Source organism: Narcine bancroftii, chromosome 3, assembly GCF_036971445.1.
Source record: "Narcine bancroftii isolate sNarBan1 chromosome 3, sNarBan1.hap1, whole genome shotgun sequence".
Lineage (NCBI taxonomy): Eukaryota > Metazoa > Chordata > Chondrichthyes > Torpediniformes > Narcinidae > Narcine > Narcine bancroftii.
In genome coordinates, this window is record NC_091471.1 from 50,784,408 (window position 1) to 50,807,904 (window position 23,497).

Below are 23,497 nucleotides of genomic sequence, written 5' to 3' on the forward strand. Positions count from 1 at the left end.
TTTGACCCTAGTTAATTTCTATAGCTCTGAACAACAGAATTGGTAAACTGGCACAATGTTGTCAGAGAGTCCTGATCAGGAAATCAAGGGAGTAGAGACTCCCATTTTAAACTCTTGAATTGTGTGGGATCTAAATATCTTAATTGTACAATTTCTTGATTTTGATTTTTAACCACTTTCATTGAGGTAATCAACAATTGTAACTGCTACAGCTAGGTAACCACATATTTTTTTCAACAAATAGCAATGAGCATTTTTACTGTTTAACTTAGATGAACTGATAAATCCCTGATTGGGAATGAAAGTGAATGACTTCTTGGTCTGGAAGCTCAATGATATTAGAGAATGGGTCAGAATTTCCCCATCCCCTCCGCTTTTTTAACCAGTCTCAAGGAAGCTTGCAACAGCTAAAAATATTATTTTAAGAATGAGATCCTGTCAGGATCATTCATCACTCAATGTCAGAGTTAATAAAGTGTCAGTGTCGTTGGCAAAGGCAGAATGGAACTCAAAGAGAAACACTGAAATGTTTTATGAAATTGAGAAATAAATGGTTACAATTCTTGTATTATTTCTGTGGATCTCAGTGAACATAATGAACAAATATTGCCACAAAGCAACAGCCCAAAAAGGAGATGGCTGATGAAGTAATCACTACCACCTTCACAGTGCCAGCCAGGTTTACGAGAGCTCCAACTCCTGCTCCAACTATGATTTGTGCCAACTGCACCATGGTAGTGAGAGCAGCACAGTCAATACCTTTACCTCTGTTTTCGTTCAACGCTGTTCCGTCATTTGCTCTTTCAAGCTGAAAGCAGAAAAAGAGTACATTCATGTGCAAAGCTGTGTGATTTTATGAACACATTACAAATGCTTTGACCTTCGAGAAAATTATTTTTTAAGAACTCAAGAATACAAGAAAAAGGAGAGTAGGTTCCCTCCATAGTGCAAAGATAAACTGGTAGATTAATAGGCTAATGTATATTGGCGTAAATTAGCAAAAGAATCCAAAGGAGAGGTTAATAGACTTGTTTTGAGGGAAAAAAAGCAGATTTGCCTTTGGGGAATGGCAACGAGGACTGATGGAATTGTCCTGTTGGAAGCTGGATTAAATAGCCTCCTTCTGGGTATGTTTGGTTCCTTGAGCCTAATCAATGCCATTTTTTTGAACTTGGCATCACCAGCAAAATTGAAATATGATGATTTATTCTCAACTGGCACAACACCTTTACAGCGCTAGCGATCAGGACAGGAGTATAAGAAGTAATGAGTTTGTATGTTCTCCCTGTGTCCGCGTTTTCCTCCCAGCTTTCAAAACGGGGTGTAGGTTAATGAGGTGTTAATTGGGCAGCATTGACTTGTGGGGTAAAATGGCCTGTAGGTCTAAAAAAAGTTTCTCATAAAAATAGTGAATAACTGAGGCCCACTGATCATGACACCCAATCAGTCACAGCCTAACTATCGGATTTGCATTCTATCCTATCCACGTCATATTAGCCCCAATTCCACCTGCCCTATTCTAGTTGAACAACCTCCTTATCAAAATCCAAGCATAAAATGTATTGGTTCCACTTATCTATTTGACTAGATACACCCTCAAAAATCCTTCAGTGGATTAACCAAACCTGATTTTATTTTTACAAGTCTGAACTCAATCCTATTGTTATTTCCATTTCAACATTTTTATCACTAAGGACATTAATATAACAGGTCAGTAGTTTCCTAATCTCTCTCACCCTCCTTTCTTCAAAGGGGGCCATATTTTCAACTCTTTAATCTGAATAAACAATTCCAAACAGTGTATGATTTTAGAAGATTAAAAATATTTGATTGAATAAAATATGTTATTCTTCAGGGTGTGTCAACAGAGGCCTTGATATTTTTTGTTAGGTTAATTACATGAGGTAAAGTTGCTTTCTGTGGTAAGCATGTTCTTGGTGATGCTCTGAGAAATTAGGGATGGATGGATGAGAATTTATTAACTCTGAGAGAACTGGAAGTAATTTTTGCAAAACCCTCAATAATTTATAAAGGTGGTGGTGCTGATGCTATTGAGCTAATGGCAGCATGCTGCTGGTCCAGTTCTGGGAGGAGCAGGGACATTTCTTCTAGTGTCTCTGTGGGGGTCCTACTGCCCAGTCATTGTGCCCTGCGGCCTGGGACAGCTTTAAACTGCCTTTAGAATGGGGCCAATTGTTTTTCTCTTTTCATGGGAGAACCCACAAAGGTCAGTCTCCAAGTCTTGGCAGCCCAGACCATAAGGGTTGCGGGTCCAAGGGTCTAAAGGACTGGCACATGGCAACATACCAGAGAACACCTCCTCGCTGAGAAGTGAGGGAGAGGACCTCTTAAACATTAAAATAGTATTTACCTCCTCCTCTCAGCATGTTCCAGGCACACAGCATTGTGTAAAAATCTTGCCTCAGATTTCTCCTTTAAGCTTTCCCTCTCTCACCTTAAAATTATGCCCTCTAGAATTTGACATTTCCACCCTGGGAAAATAATCTATCTAATCGATCTCTGCCTCTCATAATTTGATATACTTCAATCAGGTCTCCCCTCAGCCTCAAAAGCTCCAGGGAAAACTATTCTAGCTTGTCCAGTCTGTCCTTATAGTTAATACTCTCTACCCCATAACATACTGGCAAACCTCTCGGGCAGCTTCTTCAAAGTCTGTACATTCTTCCTGTAATGTGATAACCAGAAATGCACACAATGCTCCAAGTGTGGTCTAATTACAATTACATAAAGCTGCAATGCAATTTTCCTCTTTTATTCAATTCCCTCACCAAAGAAGGCAAGCATGAAATATGTTTTGAAATATGTTCTCTACTTGTGTGATAGTTTCAGAGAGCTATGGACTGACATCCCAAGACCCCTCAATTTCAATCTCTTAAAGGCCATTTCTGTACACTCTCCCTTATATTTGATCCCCAAAGCGCAACTGCCTTTTCTGTGTCCATATTTTCAACTTATCTATATTCTGCTGTATCCTTCAACAAAATGGTTCACAATCCTTAACTGCACTAATTTTTGTATCGTCTTCAAAATTACTACCATCTACATTTTCATCCATTTTCATCAGAAAAACACTCCCCCCACCACTACTCTCCATCTTCCATATCTCCAAGCCCATTTTGAACCAAGTCATCATAGATACCATGCGTCTGAATCTTCTGGATCAGCCTACAATCCTTGTCGAATGCCTTACTAACATTCATATGGACAATATCCACTGCCTCATCAATTTTTTTAATCACCTATTAAAAAATTCAACAGTTCACAAGGCAAAATCTGCCCTATACAAAGCCATACTGACTATTCTCAATCAGCTGATGCTTTTCTAATATCAAGCAAATCCTGTCCCAAAGAATCAAACATTATCTCTACCACTGAACCAATGATTTGATGATTGTCTCCCCTGCCCTTCTTAAACAAAAGGAACAACTTTACCTATTGATATTCTTCTGGGATCTCAACTGTGTCAAGAGAGGATACAAAGAACTCTATAAAGCCTTTCTCAATAACCTGGAATAGATCCCACTAGGCCCAGGGATTTATCCACCTTAATGTTCTTCATTAGACCTAACAACTCCTCCTTCTTGAGTCTTAGCATAGCCTAATAATGATCTCATTATTTTTTATCTCCTTCTTCTTGGTGAATGAATATTGAATTTCTTAAGCACCCTAATCCTTAATGCTTTTTTTCTTTTTGATGTAAGTTCCAACATCCCTTGTCATGCAAGATTCCTGAACCCTGCCATCCTTGCCGTTCTTCTTCACTGGAACATGCTGATCTTGAATTCTAATCAGCATTTTCCCCCATACTTATCCTTATCCATAACTATCTTAAAACAAGGAGTTGTGATTACTGTCATCAAAATACTGTCCCACTGAAACCCCAATCACCTGGCCAGGCTCATTTCCTTATACAAGATCTAGTATTTCCCTTTACCTGTTTGGTTGGTCTATGCACTGTTTTAAGAAACCCTCTTGGATGCACCTAACAAATTCTCATCAGTCAAACAAAGTGCTGACAAGGCAAACACTGATGCTCTGTCCACAATGGCCATCTTGAGCTCTCCATTCCCCTTCCCACTCAATTCTCACACTAAAATGCCTATCTTCACCCTCTTCCACTGCAGGGTGAGATCAAATGCAAGCTGGAACATTAACACCCTACATTCTGCCTGGGTACCCCACAAACCATTTTCAAGTGTTACCCAGTTTCTTTCCCTAGCTCCTTCGGGTGATACCCATACATTCAACTCACTGGGCTCTGTACCCCCTACTGTTCCCTCCATTCCTCCCTTATCTGATTCCACCCTTCACCTTTTTCTATCAGCTTCAACAATTTGCAGCCCATTGTTATCTCTATTAATCATCTCACAGCCTCTGTTGGTGTCTTCATGCATCCCTCCTCCAACTGACCCATCACCTCCTCCTCACCTAGATCCACCCATCCATCGCCTGTTAGCTGCTGCTTCATTCATCCCCCTTACTGCTTAACTCTGACTATCTCCCCTTTATGCTCTCACACATGATTCATCATCTCAATCTAAAATGTCAACTATCCTTTTGCATCCTCAGATGCTGCTGGACCTGCTGAGTTTCTCCAGCATCCAATTTTTTTTTGCTCTAGATTCCAACATCTGCAGTCTATTGCATCTCCTAACATACTATGATCCATCTATGCTTCTTGCAGAAATTAAAGTCACCCACCAGTGATAACTCTGTTATCTTTATATCTTTCAATAATCTGCCTACATATCTGTTCCTCTATCTCCTGCTGGCTATTGGGAGTCCAACAGTAAAACCCTAGCATAGTAATAACAACTTTTTGAGTTCTACTCATACGTCTCTCCAGTACATTCTTCGTGACTACGGTTGTGACATTCTCCCTGATCAATTATGTAACTCTTCCATCTTCTAAACTAGCCGTTCTCAACCTTTATTCAGCTTTTCCCCCCTCCCCCACCCCTAGGAATCTGCTGTAGGTTTATGGGCCCCCTTCCCTGTGAAGCAGTCAAGTTTTGGTTTCTTCCATACTTCTCTCCTACCAGCTTCATAAAAAACAAAAAAAAATTGTCATGTGAGTTTAAAAAACCTCAAGGTTTTATTTAAATATGCTGTCCCCCCCCCCCCCCCCCCCCACCCTTTAATGTGTCGTAGGCATTTTCGTTGAGAATGGCTGTTCTAAACTAGGATTCTATTGACCATAATTATGGTGAGGCAGGAATGAGCCACCTGGTGGCCTACTCCTCCTCCCCTTTTCCTGTGTTGGATTTAAATGTGACAAAGAAGACTAGTCTTATTCCCATGGTTTGAAGTAAATTGAAAGCAACCACCCAGAAGAAACAATATGAATCTGACTTAAAACAATATCCAGTCTTTCTCTTACATTTCATTTTCTTACCTTTTCTTTTCTGTGGTACTCAGCTATCAAGTTAAAGGGAATAGTGTAAAGTGTACTTGACATTACTCCAAATATTGAACACAGGAGCAGGATGGAGAGAACATTGGGAAAGAGTCCAATCAATCCAGTCCCAAGCCCGAATAGAAAATATCCCAAAAAATACAATCCTTTAAATCCAATTACAGGCAAAATGATCTTCTGCAAATCTGGAAGATCAAAAAAAAACACAATTAATAATTTAATAATCACTGGATGACACAATTCTGGAGATACTGGACATTTGAACTAATTACACAAATATTATAAATATATAGGCAACCTTAGGGGGAAGAAATATGGTTCATATTTTATTATGTTCCATCCTCAGAAATTTGTGACTTAATCATGTGTCACATTTGAAGTGGTAATTCAAATGATACCACTACAAATGTTAAAGTGACCTGACCCAAACATTAACTGATCATTTCTACCCATGGATGTTGTCTGATTCGCTAAATTCCTCCAGCAGTTCATACTTAATCCTTATGAAGAGCCTGGCATTTTAATGGTTGGGATTCAGCTGGATCTGCCCTGTGGCCCAAAATCGTCATTCATGGCTTATGCACTTGTTTGGTCCTGATGCTGAAACCCAATCTTATTGGGCCCCCATCCACTTACATTAGGCAGGGAAATCTCAGTAGTGGATTTAAGCTCAGTTGGCACACTGCAGAGAACCTGACTTGACAAAATCCCTGATGGACTTTGACAGAGGTTTATGGTGAAGCATTGCCATTTATTGACAAAATTGAGGATTTTAACTGATTTTAAATACTTCTGGCACTTAAAACACATGAAGCATTTATAATCAATTAAAAAAGACCACCATCTCCTCTCTCGTATTTGATTTTTTTTTAGCTCAGAATCTTTCTGGAATTCCTGTACTATCAAATTCATTACTTGAAGGTTATATGGGTGCAGATTCAATTGTGGCTTTACAAAGGATTATTGAAGATTACTGTTTGCAGTGCTACAGGGAAAGAATGAACAAGCAATGATTTACAAAGAGCTACCAATAGCTCAATGCTCCTTCTGTGATGTAATGATTTTATGGGTCAGAATATTGATCTAAGTCAGCTTTGTAAAGATTTGTTCACTGCCTAAGATCCAGTGACAATTCCTCTCAATTGTATGTGATCATAATGGCATTGGTAAGTGAGATACCGTGCAGGCTATTATGTACATATTCACCACAGCTACATTAGATTTAAAATTTGTGCTTGCCCCACTGAATATTCACCTTTCTAAGTCAACTTTGTAAAGATTTTTTTTGTATCCTATTCCTGCCCAAGCCCCAGTGGCAGTATATTATATAGTAAAGCCTCCGCTAATCCATCATCTACGGGGTTTGGTAGATGCCGGATAAGTGAATTTTCCAGTGGCTTGAGACTCACTTTTACAATGCGTAACTAATATATTTGCATTATGAATAAACAATTTAAAAAATAAAAATGCTATACTGTACTTAAACTGTACAAACTTCACTTGCATGAATACATAAACCTTAAAGCATTTTACTTTATTTTCCGTCACATTCTTTGAAAACATTTAACCATCACTGCATGTTCAGATTCCACAGAGCTGCCCGAAAGTTGAACAATAACATTCCTCTCCCCCCCACCCCCCCCCCCCACCAAGTTTACAGGTAAATCTTTTCTAATATACTTAATAATATAAAGATGAAGACTCCTATTAAGCAAGAATAAGGAGACACTTTAAGAGATTTATCCCAGCAGCCAGGAGCATCAACCAGCTCTTCATCCTGGGTGATGCCATTTTATTCCAACACAACTTTATTTAAACTTTATTCAAATAGCTGCTATGTATAAAGCACAACCAAGGCCCTCCACTGGCTGAATATTTGCTCCTATCTTCACCAAAGGTTTATATGTTACTTCAGAAAACATTTACTTTTTATCATTTTAGACTTTTCTTTATTTTTTAAATTATTCTTATTTAGCTTTATGTTTATTAATTTATTGCCAATTGCTTGAATTCTGGATAGCAGGGTTTAACCATATATGGTTTATTTTAAAAATAATCTTCACAAGCAAGAGTTGCAAATGTAATGAAGTTGGTGACTGTCTTCCCTCTGTCTAGCATTAATGCCTGCAGTCTCTCTGCACCAGTACTTGACTGGCCCAGATGGAACGTGCGTATCATGCTCGGCAGACGTATGAAAGGCTTGAGCTGGACAGTCTCAGTACAGTGAGGAAGCACTGTTGTTTGTTAGCTATCTCCGGATTACTCCTGCCAGTATCGGTTACCAATAGCTTCAAAGAGATTAAATGTCTCTGCCATTCAGTTGCATTTCAACATTTTTTTAAAATGTAAAGAATTTTTAAAAAAATTAAATAAATCACCTCTCACTGAATATACTGAAACAATATACTAAAAGGAATTTAGCTTTTCCTTTATCTCTGTGTTTACATTCTATAATCCTCACTGAAACCAACAGAGTCTGAGATCCTGAGTGGGGCTAGTCCTGGCATAAATTCAACAAGATTCAGTGAGACTGATTTTCACTCATAGATATTACATGCAATTCAACATCGAAATGTGCTCATGGATTTGACGTGCAGCATCTGTCATTTAGTCTGGGAGTTCATTGGAAGGTTTGGAGGTACTTTCATTTACAGAGCTAAATTCTGGCAGTTCCATTCATTAGCCAGAAATTACTACGACATTGATAAGATGTAATAGGATATGGGATATTTGAAGTATTATTGGAATTTTGTGGCAGAAAAGACTAAGAGCAGAAAATAGGTCTGCATCATGAGGCTAATAGAAACCAAGTTTGCAATGTTAACAGTTTCAGCCAGTTAGATTGAACATTATTGTGCAAGTTTGCTGTCAATCAAGGCTGTGAACACACTGATGTCGACAATAGAGATACCTTACGATTCTTGGAAGATTCTCTGCAAAAGATAATAGCTTCAAAATTCATCCTTGCCCACCGAATATTAATCATTTTTAGTCAACCTTGTCAAGATTTTTTTTGTCTCTTTTCCCTTCCCAAAACCCAGAGAGAATAAAACATATATTGTTTCTTTCTGCTAAATTGTCAATAAAATCTTGCCAAGTAGGAGTACATAAGTGACTAAAGGAATGTTGGTTACTGTTGTTCCCAGTGGGGTTAATTGGCCAAGGATAAACAGCGAACAAAAGAAAATGGGAGCAGAGGTTGGCAGCAACATGATAATGGCTGATAGTTATATGACATGGAGTCGAGCCATTCGCTCATCATGTTCGCAACAATCAGTGGCCACCTATCTATATTAATTCCATCTTCCAGCCCTTGGCCTGTAGTCTTCTATCCTAAGGCAATTTCAATGTTCATCCCTAAGCTTCTTAAATTGTTTCCAGCACTTTCTATGGCAGTTGATTCAGGTATTTACTACTGTCTGGGTTCAAAAAATGTCTCTTAGTTCTCTTACCCCTTAATCTAAATTTATGAGCTGTACATTTATTCATCTCTGATATGTGGGCTAGCTTCCTGCCATCTTTCCTATCGGTACTCCTGGTAACTTTAAGTCTCTCAAATATGTCACCTCTTAACCTCCTTTCAAGGGAAAACCAACTTAGTTTCTTCAGTCTTGTCAGACTGAAAGAATCCATTCCAGGCAATATCCAGACGAGTCTTCTCTGCACGCCCTCTAGTTCCACCTCATCCATCCAATAGAGTGGAGGGTGCATACAGCACATTAGCTGAGATCCAACCAATTGGAGCATAACCTCCCTGCTCTTGGATTCAATTCCCTGGCTAAAGAAACTCAGTACCTCTTTTGCCTTCTTAATTCTGTTACTTTTCTATGCTGCCACATTCATGGATCTTTGAACTTGCACACCAAGCTCCCTCTGTTCCTCAATACTTCCTTGGATTCTCCCATTCATTTATTTTCCAAAAGCAATCTTTATTCACAATGAATTATTTACAATAAAGAAAACTGTTCGTCTTTTCCCATCTTTAGTGTCATATCCAGACATTTCCATGAGTGTACAGTTACAGATAGTTTTTAATTATACAATTGCCACGTCTTTACTCGCCCTCTGTTGCTTGAGAAGCTTTCCTTAGTCTCATGCCCTCAATGCCCTGAAAGGGAAGGGGTTTAGTCTGCGGTCCTTGCCCACTGCACCCTCGCCTTGGCTGCACAAAGCCTTAGCATGTCGTCCTGCAGCCTCAAATGTACCAGTAAGCAGCATTCTCTCATTGACTTCTCATTGTGTTGAAAGACCAATAAGTTTCAGGCAGATCAAAGTTCATCCTTCACCTAGTTGATGATGTTCAGGCAGCTCTGGATGTCTGCCTCTGCACGTGTCCCTGGAAACAGCCCGTAAATAAGAGAGTCCTCTATCCTGCTGGTGCTGGGGATGAACCATGACAAGGATCTTTGCATTCTATTCCAGATACTCTTAGCAAATCTGCATTCTGCGAAGAGATGGGCAACTGTTTCCACTCCACTACAGTCATATCTCCGGGATAACAGACTTTGTGGGTGATATTTCTGTTGTACAGGAAGGCTCTGACCAGGAGGCCAGCTAGGCCAAGTCCTTGTGCTTGTTAGTGAGCACTGGTGATCCAGCATCATTCACGATATTGGTTCTGCTTTCATTAGTACTCCCAAAATGCAACACTTCACACTTATTAGGAGGAAGCTCCATTTGTGGCCATCGGGAGTCTGGACGCAGATAACCCATATAACCATATAACAATTACAGCACGGAAACAGGCCAATTTGGCCCTTCTCGTCCGCACTGATCCAAGTACCCTCCTCTAATCCCACTTACCAGCACTGCACATATCCATCCATCCCCCTCCCATCCATATACTTATCCAACTCTTTTAGGAGATCATTCCTTTCAGCACCTTTGCTCTGTCCACTGCAACAACAAGGACCTCCCAGCGGCCAACCATTTTAATTCCACACACCAATGCCACACTGACATGTCTGTCCATGTCCTTGTAACCTGCCCATCTGAAGCCACTGGCAAATTGGAGGAGTGTCTTGGAAGTCTACAACCAGAGGGTAATAACAGCAACTTCTATTTTTATTAACCACCACTCCTGGTCTTTCTCTTTCCCTACCCTCAGTCTCTTTTTCTCTGGCTCTCCACACCTTCTCCTATCAGACCTATCCTTCTTAGTGGTCTGCCCTCCCTACCTATCACGTTTCAGCTTCTTTCCTTTTCTATCTTCTCACCTGCATCCATCTCTTAGTCCTTGCTACACCTGCTTCCCTTTCCCTCCTCCTCTCCTCACTCACCTTTTTATTCACACATCTACCAGTTTTCCATTATTCCTGATGAAGGGCTCAGGTCTGGAATGTGGGTTACCTTTTTACTTTCTATAGGTGCTGTGTGACCTGCTGAATTTCTCCAGCACACGTGTATCGCCCTGCAGATTTTCTTGTTTAACTTCATTTGCCAGTTGTCTGGATTTCAATAATCCTAACCTTATTGATGGTCCTACTATTCTCTACTGGGCTCAAATCCTCTTTTGCGCCAAGTTCCCCAAGGCCCTCAATTCCCCAATCTTTCAAAAATGTATCTGCTTCCACTTTAAATACTTTGAATGATGAAGCCAAAGCAAGCTCTTCATCAAAGTAAGGATTATCAGGAGGCCATTAGTTTCTGTCATTTAAGCAATAATAGAATATGACTCCAGCTACTTAGATCGATGTAATTTAATTCCAAAGTCTTGAATCATTTAAATGAATTTACCACTTGTAATAGCAAACTCAAATCTAGTCTGTTATGGTTGTTGGTTTAAATTGATTAGTGTGGATTTCCTGCTGTAGTGGGCACTTCATAATAGTGTTGCACTTCTACATTTAATGAATTTAGAATATTATTTTAAAGAAGCAAGGGGTTTGATGTAAATGAGATACTTGTCCTGGACAGACCAAATGTATGTAACATTCATATATCATCAGATTTAACTGATGCTTATCTCAAAATGGTAAATTAAAAGAGGAGAATTGGTGGTTACTGACAAAATTTTGATGTTTGGAATTAGGACAAGTTTATTCAATAAGAAAACAGACAAACCTAATTTCAGATGCATTAATCTTAACAGCTAATGAAAAAATATAAAAATCATTTTTCGTAGATAAACAAAAACCAGGAAAATACTAGCATAAAATTATTAACATGGAATAATAAAGGAACCTTTTACCTGACCACACTCCTTTGAACAATTCAGTCTGGCTCAGAGGTCAGGGGTTTCAGAGAATTTAGGTAAATATTCTATGACATCGTTTGAATTAATCTGGATGAAATGTGCATTAGATTTGCCAAGTTTCAAACATCAATTTAAACTAAGGCCCCGATTGTGAAAGATAAAAAATCTACTAAGACTACTTAAAGGTTTTCATAGTGACTCAACTAATATAACCGTAATCTAGTATTGGTCCACTTCAGTGTAATTTATAGCTTAGCCAATTTTGTAACTGAATTTGAGAGGCTATTTTAGCTTGATGAAGGTATGATTCATATTCAGTATTTCTTTATCCAGAAATGTTGAAGCAGCAGATTCTCCTGCTTAACTTCCCATAATTAGATCTGGAATAATCCTTCACCAGTGCACTAAATGGGTAAAGTACAGTAGAAACTGCTGTCATTCTGATTAAGATGCATTTTCCAAAGCTTCCATTTTGCCAAGCTATCTCATGTCAAATGCCATCTAATATAAAATGGTAAAGTTTCTTCTTACCAAGCTCAATTGGCTATCCATTCTATAATAGAGACATTTTAATTTTTTTTTATATATGTTCTTAGAACATAGAGGCCATTCAGCCCATCAAGTCTACACCAGCTATCAGAACAATACTATTCTTCTGGGGAGTGGGTCTAAGTGTGAGAATGGATCAACTCATTATGGAATGTGGAGTAGACAGGATGGGCTCAATGGCCTACTGCTCCTATGTCTTATGGTCTTATTTCCCAGTAACCAGTTGTCTCAGCTATATCTATTAACAATCCCTGATCCTTTCACCTGTATTTCAGAGTAATTTATAGTAGCCAATTGACCAATTTACTACGATATCTTTGGGATGTGGAAGGTAGTCCACCCAGTTACAGTGACAATATGCAAACTGCAGACAAACAGTAACAAAGCTCAGAATCAAATCCAGGTCACTGGAGCTATGAAGCAGGTACAAATCCTTCAATGCAACTGGAGGAAAATTTACTTCATCTGAAATTAATGTTCCTCTTATTATATTCACATTCTTTGTTGTAGATCTATTGTTTTTGGATTTCCAGAAAGCACTCAACAAATTGCCTCAGAAAAGGCTAACTTTTATGATAAACTGTTGGATTCAATATATTGCCATGGACAGAGGAATGGCTGACAGGATGAAGCAGCAAGTAAGGATATGAAGTCATCTTTAGGTTGGCAACTTGTCATCAGTACTGGGTCTGAAAATGTTTTTGTCAATGTTTTAGACTAGAGGAAGGAAGTAAATATAGGAGTAGCCAAATTTATAGATAACGAGTGCAAAATAGTGTGAATGAGTGTGAAAGAGAGATAATGAGAAAGGGAGTGAGAGAGAGAGATAGGAAGAGGGAGAAAAAGAAGGGAGAAAGGGAAAGAGAGGGGGAGGCAGAAAGGGAGAAAAAGGGTGAGAGTCAAAGAAAGGGTCCAAGAAAGGGAGGGAGATAGAGAGAGAAGGGAGAGAGAGAGAGAGAAAGGGTGAGAGAGAAGGGAAAGAGAGGGAGAAGGACAGAGAGAGAGAAGGGGAAGATAGGAGGGGAAAGAGAGAGCAAGAAGGGAAGAGAGGTATGGGGAGAGAGAGGAGAGAGGTAGGAGAAGGGATGAAGGGAGATAAGAAGGGGAGACAAAGTGAGAGATAGAGAGAAAGAAAAAGAGGGAGAGTGTGAATGAGAGAGAAAGAAAATGAAAGAGAAAGAGTGAAAGAGTTTGCAAAATAGTGTGAAGAGAGAAATAAAGAAAGGGAGACAGAGAGAGAAAGATATAGAGAAAAGAGGAAAAGAGGAGAGAAATATAGAAAGAGAGGGAACAGAGAAATAGAGAAAGAGAAAGGTAAAATAGAAAGAGAGAGAGGGAGAAAAGGAAAAAGAGAAAGAGGAAGAAAGCACAAAAAAGGGTAGAGAGAAAGAAAGGGAGAGAGAGAGAAGGGGAGAGAGAGAGAGAGAAAGAGAGAATGTGATGATGTAATGGGGTGTGTATTATACTGACTGCTTCTCATGTATGAAGTTGCTTGCTATTGGCTATGGCTGTAACACTTGTCTGGTCCATGTCTATGGCATATCAGAGAGCAAGGGGGGAGGGAGAGGAGAGAGAGGGAGGAGAGAATGGGAGAGAGGGAAGAAGAAGGGCAAGGGAGAGAAGGGGAGAAGGAGAGAGAGGGAAGAAGAAGGGAGAGGGAGAGAAGGGGAGGAGAGAGAGAGGGAAGAAGGGAGAGGGAGAGAAGGGGAGGAGAGAGAGGGAAGAAGAAGGGAGAGGGAGAGAAGGGGAGGAGAGAGAGGGAAGAAGAAGGGAGAGGGAGAGAAGGGGAGAAGGAGGAGAGAGAGAGAAAGGGAGAGAAAGAGGAAGGGGAGATAGGAATTAGAGAGAGAGAGAAAAAGAGAGGAGAAAGAGTGAGAGTGAGAGAGAGGGAGAGAAAAAAAGCAAGGGAAAGAAAGGAAGAAAGAGAAAGAGAGGAGAGGGGTGAGAGAGATAAAGAGAAAGAGGGAAAGAGTGAGAAAGAGAGAATGAGAAAGAGGAAGAGGGAAAGAGTGAGAAAGAGAGAGAACTAGAGAGAACGAGAGAGAGTATGAGAGAGTGAAAGAAAGAAAAAGAAAGAAAGAGAGAGAGGAAGGAGAAAGAGAGGGTAAAAGATAGAGAAAGAAAAGAGAGAGAAAGAGGGAGAAAGGAAGAAAGAGAATGAGAGGGCAAAAGAAGGGGAATGGGGAGAGAGAGAGGAGAGAGAGAGGAGATAGGAAGGAGAGGGGAGAAGGGATATGGAGAAAAGGAGAGAGAAAGAGAGAAAAAGAGAAAGATAGAGTGACAAAGTGTGTGAAATAGTGCAAATGAGTGCGATAGAGAGAAAGAAGGAGAATGAGAGGCAGAAAGAGCAAGAGAAAAAGAGAGTGCATGAGAAAGGGAGAGATAGAGAAAGGAAGAGAGAGAAGGGGAGAGAGAGGGGAGATGGGGAGAGAGAGTGAAATATGATTTAGAGCATGTATGTTTAGAAGTGATAGATTTACAGACAAAAATTAGAGATGATTTAAGTGATGAACCTCTACGGGAGGGTGAGAGATGGTTTATTGATGGATCTTCCCGCTGCATTGACGGCATTCATTATAGCGGGTATAGTATAGTGGATGGGAATGAAGGAGTTGTGATTGAAGCCGGTCATCTTCCCGGTCATTGGTCGGCACAAACCTGTGAATTATATGCCCTCTGGAGAGCTCTCCAGGGTTTAGAGGGAAAGGTGGGCACAATCTATACCGACTCAAAGTATGCTTTTGGTGTAGTGCACACCTTTGGAAAGATTTGGAAAGAGCGGGGAATGATAACTGGGAAAGGAGAAAAGTTGATACATGAAAACTAAATTGTTCAATCCTTAGATGCTCTTATGTTACCTGAGGAGATAGCTGTAGTTCATGTATGGGGCCATCAAATTATTGACAGTCCTGAAGCACAGGGGAACAGACGGGCAGATGAAGCTGCCAAACAGACTGCACTCACAGAAAAAATAGACATGCAGCTGTTACTCCCCACCCCACATGAGGTTCAAAAGACTCCCATCTTTTCACGGGAAGAAGAGGTTTATATGAAAGACCATGGAATGCGTCAAACTGCCAGTGGGTTGTGGTGGACGGCAGAGGGATGCCAAGTACTGAACAAAGCCTTGGCTCGTCAGATTATTGATCATCTCCACCAGCAGACACATTGGGGAACACAGGCACTTGTTGATGCTTTTGTACGGTCCTTTAATTGTTCGGGAATATACACCATAGCCAAGCAAAGAACTCGGGGGTGCCCAATCTATCAGCGAGTGAATAAGAAAGTCACGCGCCAGGTAATGCCTGGCGGTCGCTATATAGCCGTACACCCGTTTCAACAAATACAGATTGACTTCACGGAATTACCCAAGATAGGGGTTTATAAATAACTCCTGGTGATGGTGGATCATTTTACTCGATGGATTGAGGCTTTCCCGACCCCTAATGATCATGCTAGCACTGTTATCCAGATATTATTAGAGTCTGTTATTCCGCGCTATGGCATTATTCAAACCATTGACTCAGATCGAGGTACACATTTTACCTCTCAGGTACTTCAGGGTGTGTGTAAAATTCTGGGAATAGATTGGCAGTTACATACCCCCATGGCACCCCCAGAGTTCAGGCCGTGTTGAACGGATGAATCAGACCCTGAAAAATCAACTCTCTCGACTTCATGAGGAAACTGGCCTCTTTAATTAGGACTCGCACAGCTCCTCGTAAGGACCTTGCTGTCTCACCATATGAAATGATGTTTGGTCTTCCTTACATGGGATTCCACACTGATATCCCTACCCCTGAGGCTAATGACCAGTACATATCTAAATATTTACAGGACTTTCTACTTCTCTGTATGACTTAAGACAGAAGGGTTTATTAGCTCAAAACCCACCCCTGGAGTATCCTATTCATTCTGTTAAACCTGGTGATTGGGTATATGTAAAAGCGTGGCAAGACCATAAACAAAAACCGATATGGGATGGCCCTTATTGTGTACTTCTGATTACAGACACTGCAGTGCGAACAAAAGAAAAGGGGTGGACTCACATACAACGCATTAAACAAGCTAACCCACAAACTAAAGACGTTGATAATACACCTTCCACCTGGCGTGCAGTCTCGCATCCTTCTGGTCTGTAAGTTACGCTACGCCGGGAAAAAGTGCTGTAATGTTATTTTTATTATTTGCTGTATTGTTTTTCTGCTGGTTCCCAATTTTTGGGAAACCACCCAATTGTACACAATGTATTAAGTCCTCCTGGAATAGGGGGAGCAGAGGTGATAATTACTTTGAGGAATGGACAAGTTTACCTTTAGAATGCAGACAGGGCACAGGTATAGACTCTATTCATAGTGGGGTACCTTATTTAGTATGATTTAATTTAGGATCCCAACATGGACCAGGGAAACAGACCTGCCCTAGGGGAGTGGATTGGGTTGGCATCCTGGCCTCTACAGATATTAAAGAGATGAGTGCTAAAAATATGGTACAAAGAAGATGGTGGGAAAATGATAGGCAGAACATTAGTCAGGGCGACACCTGGAGTAGGGATGAAGGGGGTATATATGCTAATGCTCGCAGACAAGCTGCTACTCACAGGTTAGGTAACAATAAACGCTCCCCCCCAACTTGGCATCTTGTAAATCATCCTTTGGGTCACGAATACATTCGGAAGGCTAAAGGCAATCACTATAAGGTGGATTTGAGTTGTAAACGGCTCAAGCTGCTCCAGAATACCACAGCTGTTGGGCATTTAAACCGTTTAACCACACTCCAGGCAGTTTTGAAGATTATCACCAAACAGACAGCGATGGCCTTGGATTTATTGGCTGAAGAACAATAAGCTACAGCTTATCAAAACCGCCTGGCTCTCGATTACTTGTTAGCTGCTGAGGGCACCGTTTGTGGAAGATCGATTGATGACAACGGTCACAATGGTCAGGCGGTTGAACTTTTTACTGGTGACTGGAGGTGGATACACACACCCCTTATAGCAGTTGGACTCATTACTTTAGCCATCATGAAACTTCCCTGCCTAATGACTTGTGTGCAGTGTTTAATTCAACAGACCCTTCGTCAGATCACTACAACCCAAAGGATGTATGTTTCCCAAACTCCGTCTGATAATGCTGAGATTACAGTTCGTTTACTGACTCGCTGGGAAAAAGACCAAGTTTCCAGTTGAGAATTTACTAAGCGTAGCTAAAGAAAAAGTGGGGATTGTGATAGATTATAGGAAGTAAAGTTAGTATGAATAAAATAAAGAATAATAGACTAGACTAGAGGAAGTTAAGTAAGTGCTGAATAGGGATGAATTCCGATAAGAGTGTGAAGAAGGGTTACGCAAGTATAATAGAAGAAAGGTCATAGTGATAGAAAGAATTAGCAAATTCTGCATATAGTTTAGTAACTCCTGGGGGTTGAGATGTTTGAATAAGAACAAAGACAGAATCATGAATAAGGAATGATGGGACACAGACAGGATACCCCATGGTCTTTCAAGTTTACAGAAACTGCAGGTAGGCAGACAGAATTACCAAATGCCAAACCAATCCAGGAGGCAGGAGAATGTTAAGGGGGGGGGGGGATCTTTTTGGGTGATTCCCATGGTAAGGGGAAGCACCCAACTTTGCACTGTTGTACAATAAATGTTCTTTGTTTTCAATTTTTGTCTCGAGCGAAATCTGTGAAGGTCCTTCTGTTTCTCACAAAGAAAATGCAAAAGAGTGTGCAAAATAGTGTGAAGGGGAGAAAGATAGAGAAAGAGAGATAGAGAGATAAAGAGAGAAAGGGAACAAGTGAAATACTGAAAGAAAGAGAAAGATGGAGAGAAAGTGAGAGAGTGAGAGAGAAAGAATGAGAGAGAAAGGGAGAGAAAGAATTAGAGAAAAGGAGAAAGTCAGAGAAAGAGAGGAAAAGAAAAAGAGGAAAGAAAAAAGAGAGAAAGCAATAAAGAGGGGGAAAGATGAGGGAGAGAGAAAGGGATGGAAAGAGAAAGAGGGGGAGAGAGAGACAGAGAGAAAAAGAGGACAGAGTACCTGTGCTGTGGTAACACATAACTGCACAAAATACCTATTTCCTTATACCATAATTCTGCTCCTGCAGTCTGTTGTGTGAGTATTTTTGTTATACATCAATCAGCTTTTCTTGTATTGTTTGAGGGAAATTTGTTCAACAGAATATTCAGCAAATGTTCTATTGTCTCTTAAAATGATTTTTCAGACCATAGGAGTTCCATTAAAGATGAAGTAGATAACAAACATGGAAGAATTGTGGAAACAGACAAAATATGTAAAATAATGCAGTATAGACATTGAAGGATACAATTTTTAAGACTTACATGAATATATTGCTGAGAAAATTGCATTAATACACAAGCCCCAACATCCTACTTCAACACCTTGTTCATAGATAATGTATCTAGTAGTGTTGTGTTCAGCAAATGGATCACCATGGTACACAACCTGAAAAATGTAAATAAAGAGATTAAGTGAAAATGTTTTTATAAAACAGAAATTTACTGTGTTGTTATATTAATTTGGGGAGAATTTATAAGATTTAGAGTAAGTCACATACATACACACATTTTAAAACAGATTTATTTGAAAGACTGAAAAATTCACATTGCAAGATCTCTGGAGAATGTAAGCACCTTTCACAAGTTAATTGAACTATAAAATGCTTGACCATTGTCTTGCTGGAGTCAGGATGTCTATCAGTACCCTTTCTCCAAAGTGCTCATTAGGAAGGTCATTCCTGGATTTTGTTGATCTAACAACAGATGGGAGCAACACCCATACAGAATAAACATTCAGAAAAGGAAAATTATGGATCAGGAGGTGGAATATATGTTGAGAAATGATATTATTAGACCTTCAAACTCAGACTGGAGTTCTTGTATTTTGGTACCAAAACCAGATGGAACTCTTAGGTTTTGTACAGTTTACAGGAAGGTTAATGCAGTAACTAAAACAGATGATTGTATTGATAAGATTGGAAAAGCTAAATTTCTGACTAAGTTGGATTTGTTGAAGGGTTATTGGTGTGTGCCTTTAACTGAGAGAGGAAGGAATATTTCAGCTTTTGTTACTCCACCTGGCTTATATGACAACAATGTGTTATTCTTTTGGCATGAAAAATTCCCTTGCAACATTTCAAAGGATGATTAATTTGGTAATCCAAGGGTTAAACACATACAGATGCTTATATTGATGATTTGGTCATAAAAAGTAACACATGGGAAGAACATTTGAAAGAATTGGTCAAATTGTTGCACGATTATCCAAAGCAAAGTGTGAGAACCAAGGAGTTAAGTAATCATGGAAAAGTACAAAGAATGTCAGAGTAGAACAAAATGGATAAACCACATTGATTCATAAGGGTACACGGGAGGTGTTGATTAGAACAGAAGATTATGGTCAAAAGACAAGAACAAAGAAATAATTAGAAATATCTGGGGTATGAATTGACTTCTGATCAAAACAACAGGATGTTCTGGCCTTGGGGATTAAGATAGGAGGTCTACACCATAGATAATTGCAGAACAGGAAATTGCTTGAGATAAATCTTATGCAAGGAGCCTATCAAAGAAGCTAACTCTTGGTCAGTGTAACAATGTTGATCTATATAAACAGAAGAGACTGGATGGTAGGAGTCAGTCTTGGAAAATAGTTCACTGAGAAGGTGACCTATGAACTAATGACTGAACCAGAGCTCTGTTAAGCTTTATTCTTGTGCTATGTAATAAACTGATTGTGAAACCGAATACGTTAACCTAGCACTTCATTCAATGAGCACGTTGGACTCAGCCGACACATAGACCAAGTTGAGGGTAGGGTAAAGCTAGAGTCCGACAATTTGGTGACCCTGACATGATGAAGATGGAGAAGTGACGGAAGAGAAAGAGACGAAACAACAGTCGATTGTGGTGTGGTGATAACAACAAGTGGCCACTCGACAAAAGGAGGTAAGCAGATGCCTGTTTAAACGAAGTTCTGCTATTAGCAATGATAGAATTGTGTGTTGTCATTTGCAAAAGTCCTAGTAGAAGCCAATGAATAAAGCATAAGGAAATACATGGGTTAGAGTCCCCTGGAAGGAAAACGGGGGTTAGAGTCCCTCTAGAAAAACAGGGGTTAGAGTTCCCTTAAAGGAATAGGGGTTAAAGTCCCCCGGTAGAGACATAGAGGTAAGGGTTAAAGTCCTTTGCCAAATAAGAATTAGTTAACATATTGTATAACAGTTAGTTGTTTTAGTATTGTGCAAAGTTTTTCTTTTGTGTTTACGAGAAAGCGTGAAGGTTCCAAGTAGGTTGATGGCGAAATTCTACCAGGTGAGATGCTCATTAAATTACATACGAGGTCTGAAGGGGAAAAGGTCGGAACATAAGATGGAAGGAGAATTTGGGGATAACTGTCAAAAGTACGGGGGAGGTGGATGGATTCCTCCATCTGTAAACCAGCAGTGGGAAAAAACATGGAGTCAATTGATGGGAGGCCTACCAAAGGGAGAGGAAGTAAAGGCTATGAAATGGTATGATCAGATATGGAAAGAGATGCGGGATCAGGGAAAAGTGCCGCCGGACTCAGAAAAAATCAGGCTCATTTTGTACCTTGGAGAAGCTGAAAGGGAAGTGGCAAAGGAGGTACAGGTACATGAGAAAAAGGGACAAGGGTCTATCTTAAATAGAAGAAAATTTAAACAACAGAAAGAAACGAAGGAACAGAGGAGGGCAAATTTACATAATATGACATTGGCTTGCATGGCTGTGGAAACAAACCTTCAGCATGCTACTAAAGGCATCCCCTATGCAAAAGGTAAAAAAAGGGGAAGGAGGTGACAGGGGAGGTTAAGCCATCAGCTCCACTCTATCCAAAGTTACCAGAGACGTTGCCACCACCTTATCTGATTCCCCAGATGCCAGTGATGCAGATAAATGAGGGAATAGTGAATGTCACTGAAATAGGAGACAAGAACTCCAGGAGGTGAAGGAGAGACTTAAGATAGTTGTGCAGGGAAGTGTGGAGGCAATGAAGGAATTGACGAAGGGAATACAGGACGATGTGTGTAAAGTAAGGGAAAATAGTATGCGACTGGAAAGAATAAATAAGAGAGAACAAGAACAAACACTTGAGAATGCCTTCTCGTTAGGAATGCCAGAGGATCACTCCACCCTTCATAATAGACAACAGGAAGAAGAGGAGGCAATGAGGGGAGGTGACCCAGTGAGTGTAAGATGGCAGCGGGAAAGAGTCCGGGACGAGGAAAGTGAGATAGCGGGCGTAAGTGTGGAGAGCGAGGATGAGGAACAGTCAGTCACCATTAGGGGAAGAATGATTGCACACAAAGGACAGGGTCAGGGAAGAGCTCGCTCCCCTCGGAGATATGGGTTGCGAGATCGGGATGAATTATGTCCTCCAGAAAGGTATAGACTGATGCCGCTAATTTATAAAGGACCGCAAGTAGGCGAGAGGTATCAACCCTTCTCGTTCACCAATATGAATTCTGTTTTGGATCAAATGCCACCTCCTACTGAGGGAGGAGGAGCAGGATGAGAAAGTTTTGCCAGCATACCATGGGACATAAGATTGCAATGGGAGATTGGAGAGCATTACTAGGCAAACAGTTGGGGTTATGGGAAATACAGCAAGAAGAAATGGTTGCAGGAACCACTATGTGCCCTGATCCCGAACCATTTGCAAAATGTGCTACGGCACTGGGAGGTGCAATGCGGGATAAGTTTCCCGTTCGCCCCGGTGTCATGCAGTCCCTGACATTTTCCATTAAGGAGGATGAGGAGGTCTCGACCTTCTTGAGTAGATGCAAAGAGATTTGGACGGATAAAGCCGGAGTACACCCGGACACAGGACCCTTGCAAACTACACTGTCTGCCGTAATGAACGGGTTGCCAGCTGTAGTCAGGGAGGCGTTAGAGAATAATCCCGATATCCCTGGTTGCTCGACTGAGCAATGGGTAAAGCATTTGACAGGGCTAAGCAAGAGGAGGACAAACAAACTACGGAGTCTGCAACTCCTTAAGCTCCAATTGGAAGAGGCTAGAAAAAAGGCCAACGAGGCAAAAAAGAATCCCTCAAAGGGTGCAAACCAGATGGTTCAGCAGCCGCCACAAGGGAATAATACGAATTGGCACCCGGTCCCAAATTGGGCACCGGGTCCCACCTATGGGGGCAGGACTGGGGGGATTGCGAGGACGAGGCCTAGGTGTTCCATGAATGCAGTCGTCTTTATGTTTTGGATGTGGTTAACCAGAACACTGGAAAAGAGAGTGCCCCCAAGAATGGGGTCCTCAGGGCACTATGGGAAGGGGATATAGACCACCACAACATGACCCTTGGGTCCAGCCCCAGAGATCGTCAGTGCCACCCCCGGTTCATCAGGCACCCCATGCGGCTATAGCTCCAACAGGACAATTCTCATTGCTGACGGAGGAGGAGCAATGGTACCAGCAGTGACAGGGCCCGAGCACCCAGGAGCAGGCTGGGTTGGCAGACCCCTTCCTGCAGATAAAAGTGATGGACATGGAAGTATCATATAACCATATAACCGTTTATAGCACGGAAACAGGCCACGTCGGCCCTTCAAGTCCGTACCGGTTCACTTCCTTTTTAGTAGATACGGGTGCTAGATTTTCGACACTTACCGGCGCTAAGTTCCAATCTAAAATATCATCCCTTAGCATCCAGTTGATAAGGTTCTCGGGTACACCAGAAAATCTACTGTTTTCTATGCCACTAATCACTTCTGTGGCAGGACAGACTTTCGCACACCAATATATTTTGTCGGCAATGTCCCCCACTAATCTTTTGGGCAGAGATCTGCTGGTCACGTGTGGAGCATCGGTCCTTTGCGGAATAGAGGTCACCTTTCCAAATGAATATTCAGTGAACTGTTCATTAACTACGCTTCGTTCCAGTTCTCAGATGTTGTCAGCCGCTGGAGGATCCGCATCTAAGGGACTGTGGGCCGACATTTACTGGGGACTGCTGGAACCGGAGGACCCACAGAGGGGAGGGCTGCTAATGCTTTACAATCAATGGAAGCCGTGGATCCAGACGTTACACCTGTATACCCCTCCCTCGGACCCCCTCCATGTTACACTCTTTTACGATAGAGATGGGGATGAGATTTATCAGCACGCCTTTTATGAAGAGGTAGCGGGCATGCAATGGGAAATTAATTCGGACAACATAGTGTTAGGAAAGGAGGGAGTGGCCGCTACGGTTGCACTGACATCTGAGCAGCTTGAGTGGTATGCGATGGCCGGTGAGGCCGTCCCTCATGTTACTCTTGCA

At 41.0% G+C, this 23,497-nt stretch overlaps 1 protein-coding gene across 1 annotated transcript in view; it reads right to left on the minus strand.

Moving 5' to 3' along the window:
* Positions 1-559: 559 nt before the first annotated feature.
* Positions 560-23,497, minus strand: part of slc45a2 (solute carrier family 45 member 2) — a 47,860-nt gene continuing 24,922 nt past the window's right edge. Inside the window, exons 5-7 of the mRNA XM_069923067.1 lie at positions 18,526-18,649; positions 5,417-5,622; positions 560-808 (exon numbers count right to left, since the gene is read on the minus strand). Coding sequence (XP_069779168.1) covers positions 584-808; positions 5,417-5,622; positions 18,526-18,649 — 555 coding nt within the window. The 3' untranslated portion in view covers positions 560-583. The remainder of the gene's footprint in view (positions 809-5,416; positions 5,623-18,525; positions 18,650-23,497) is intronic.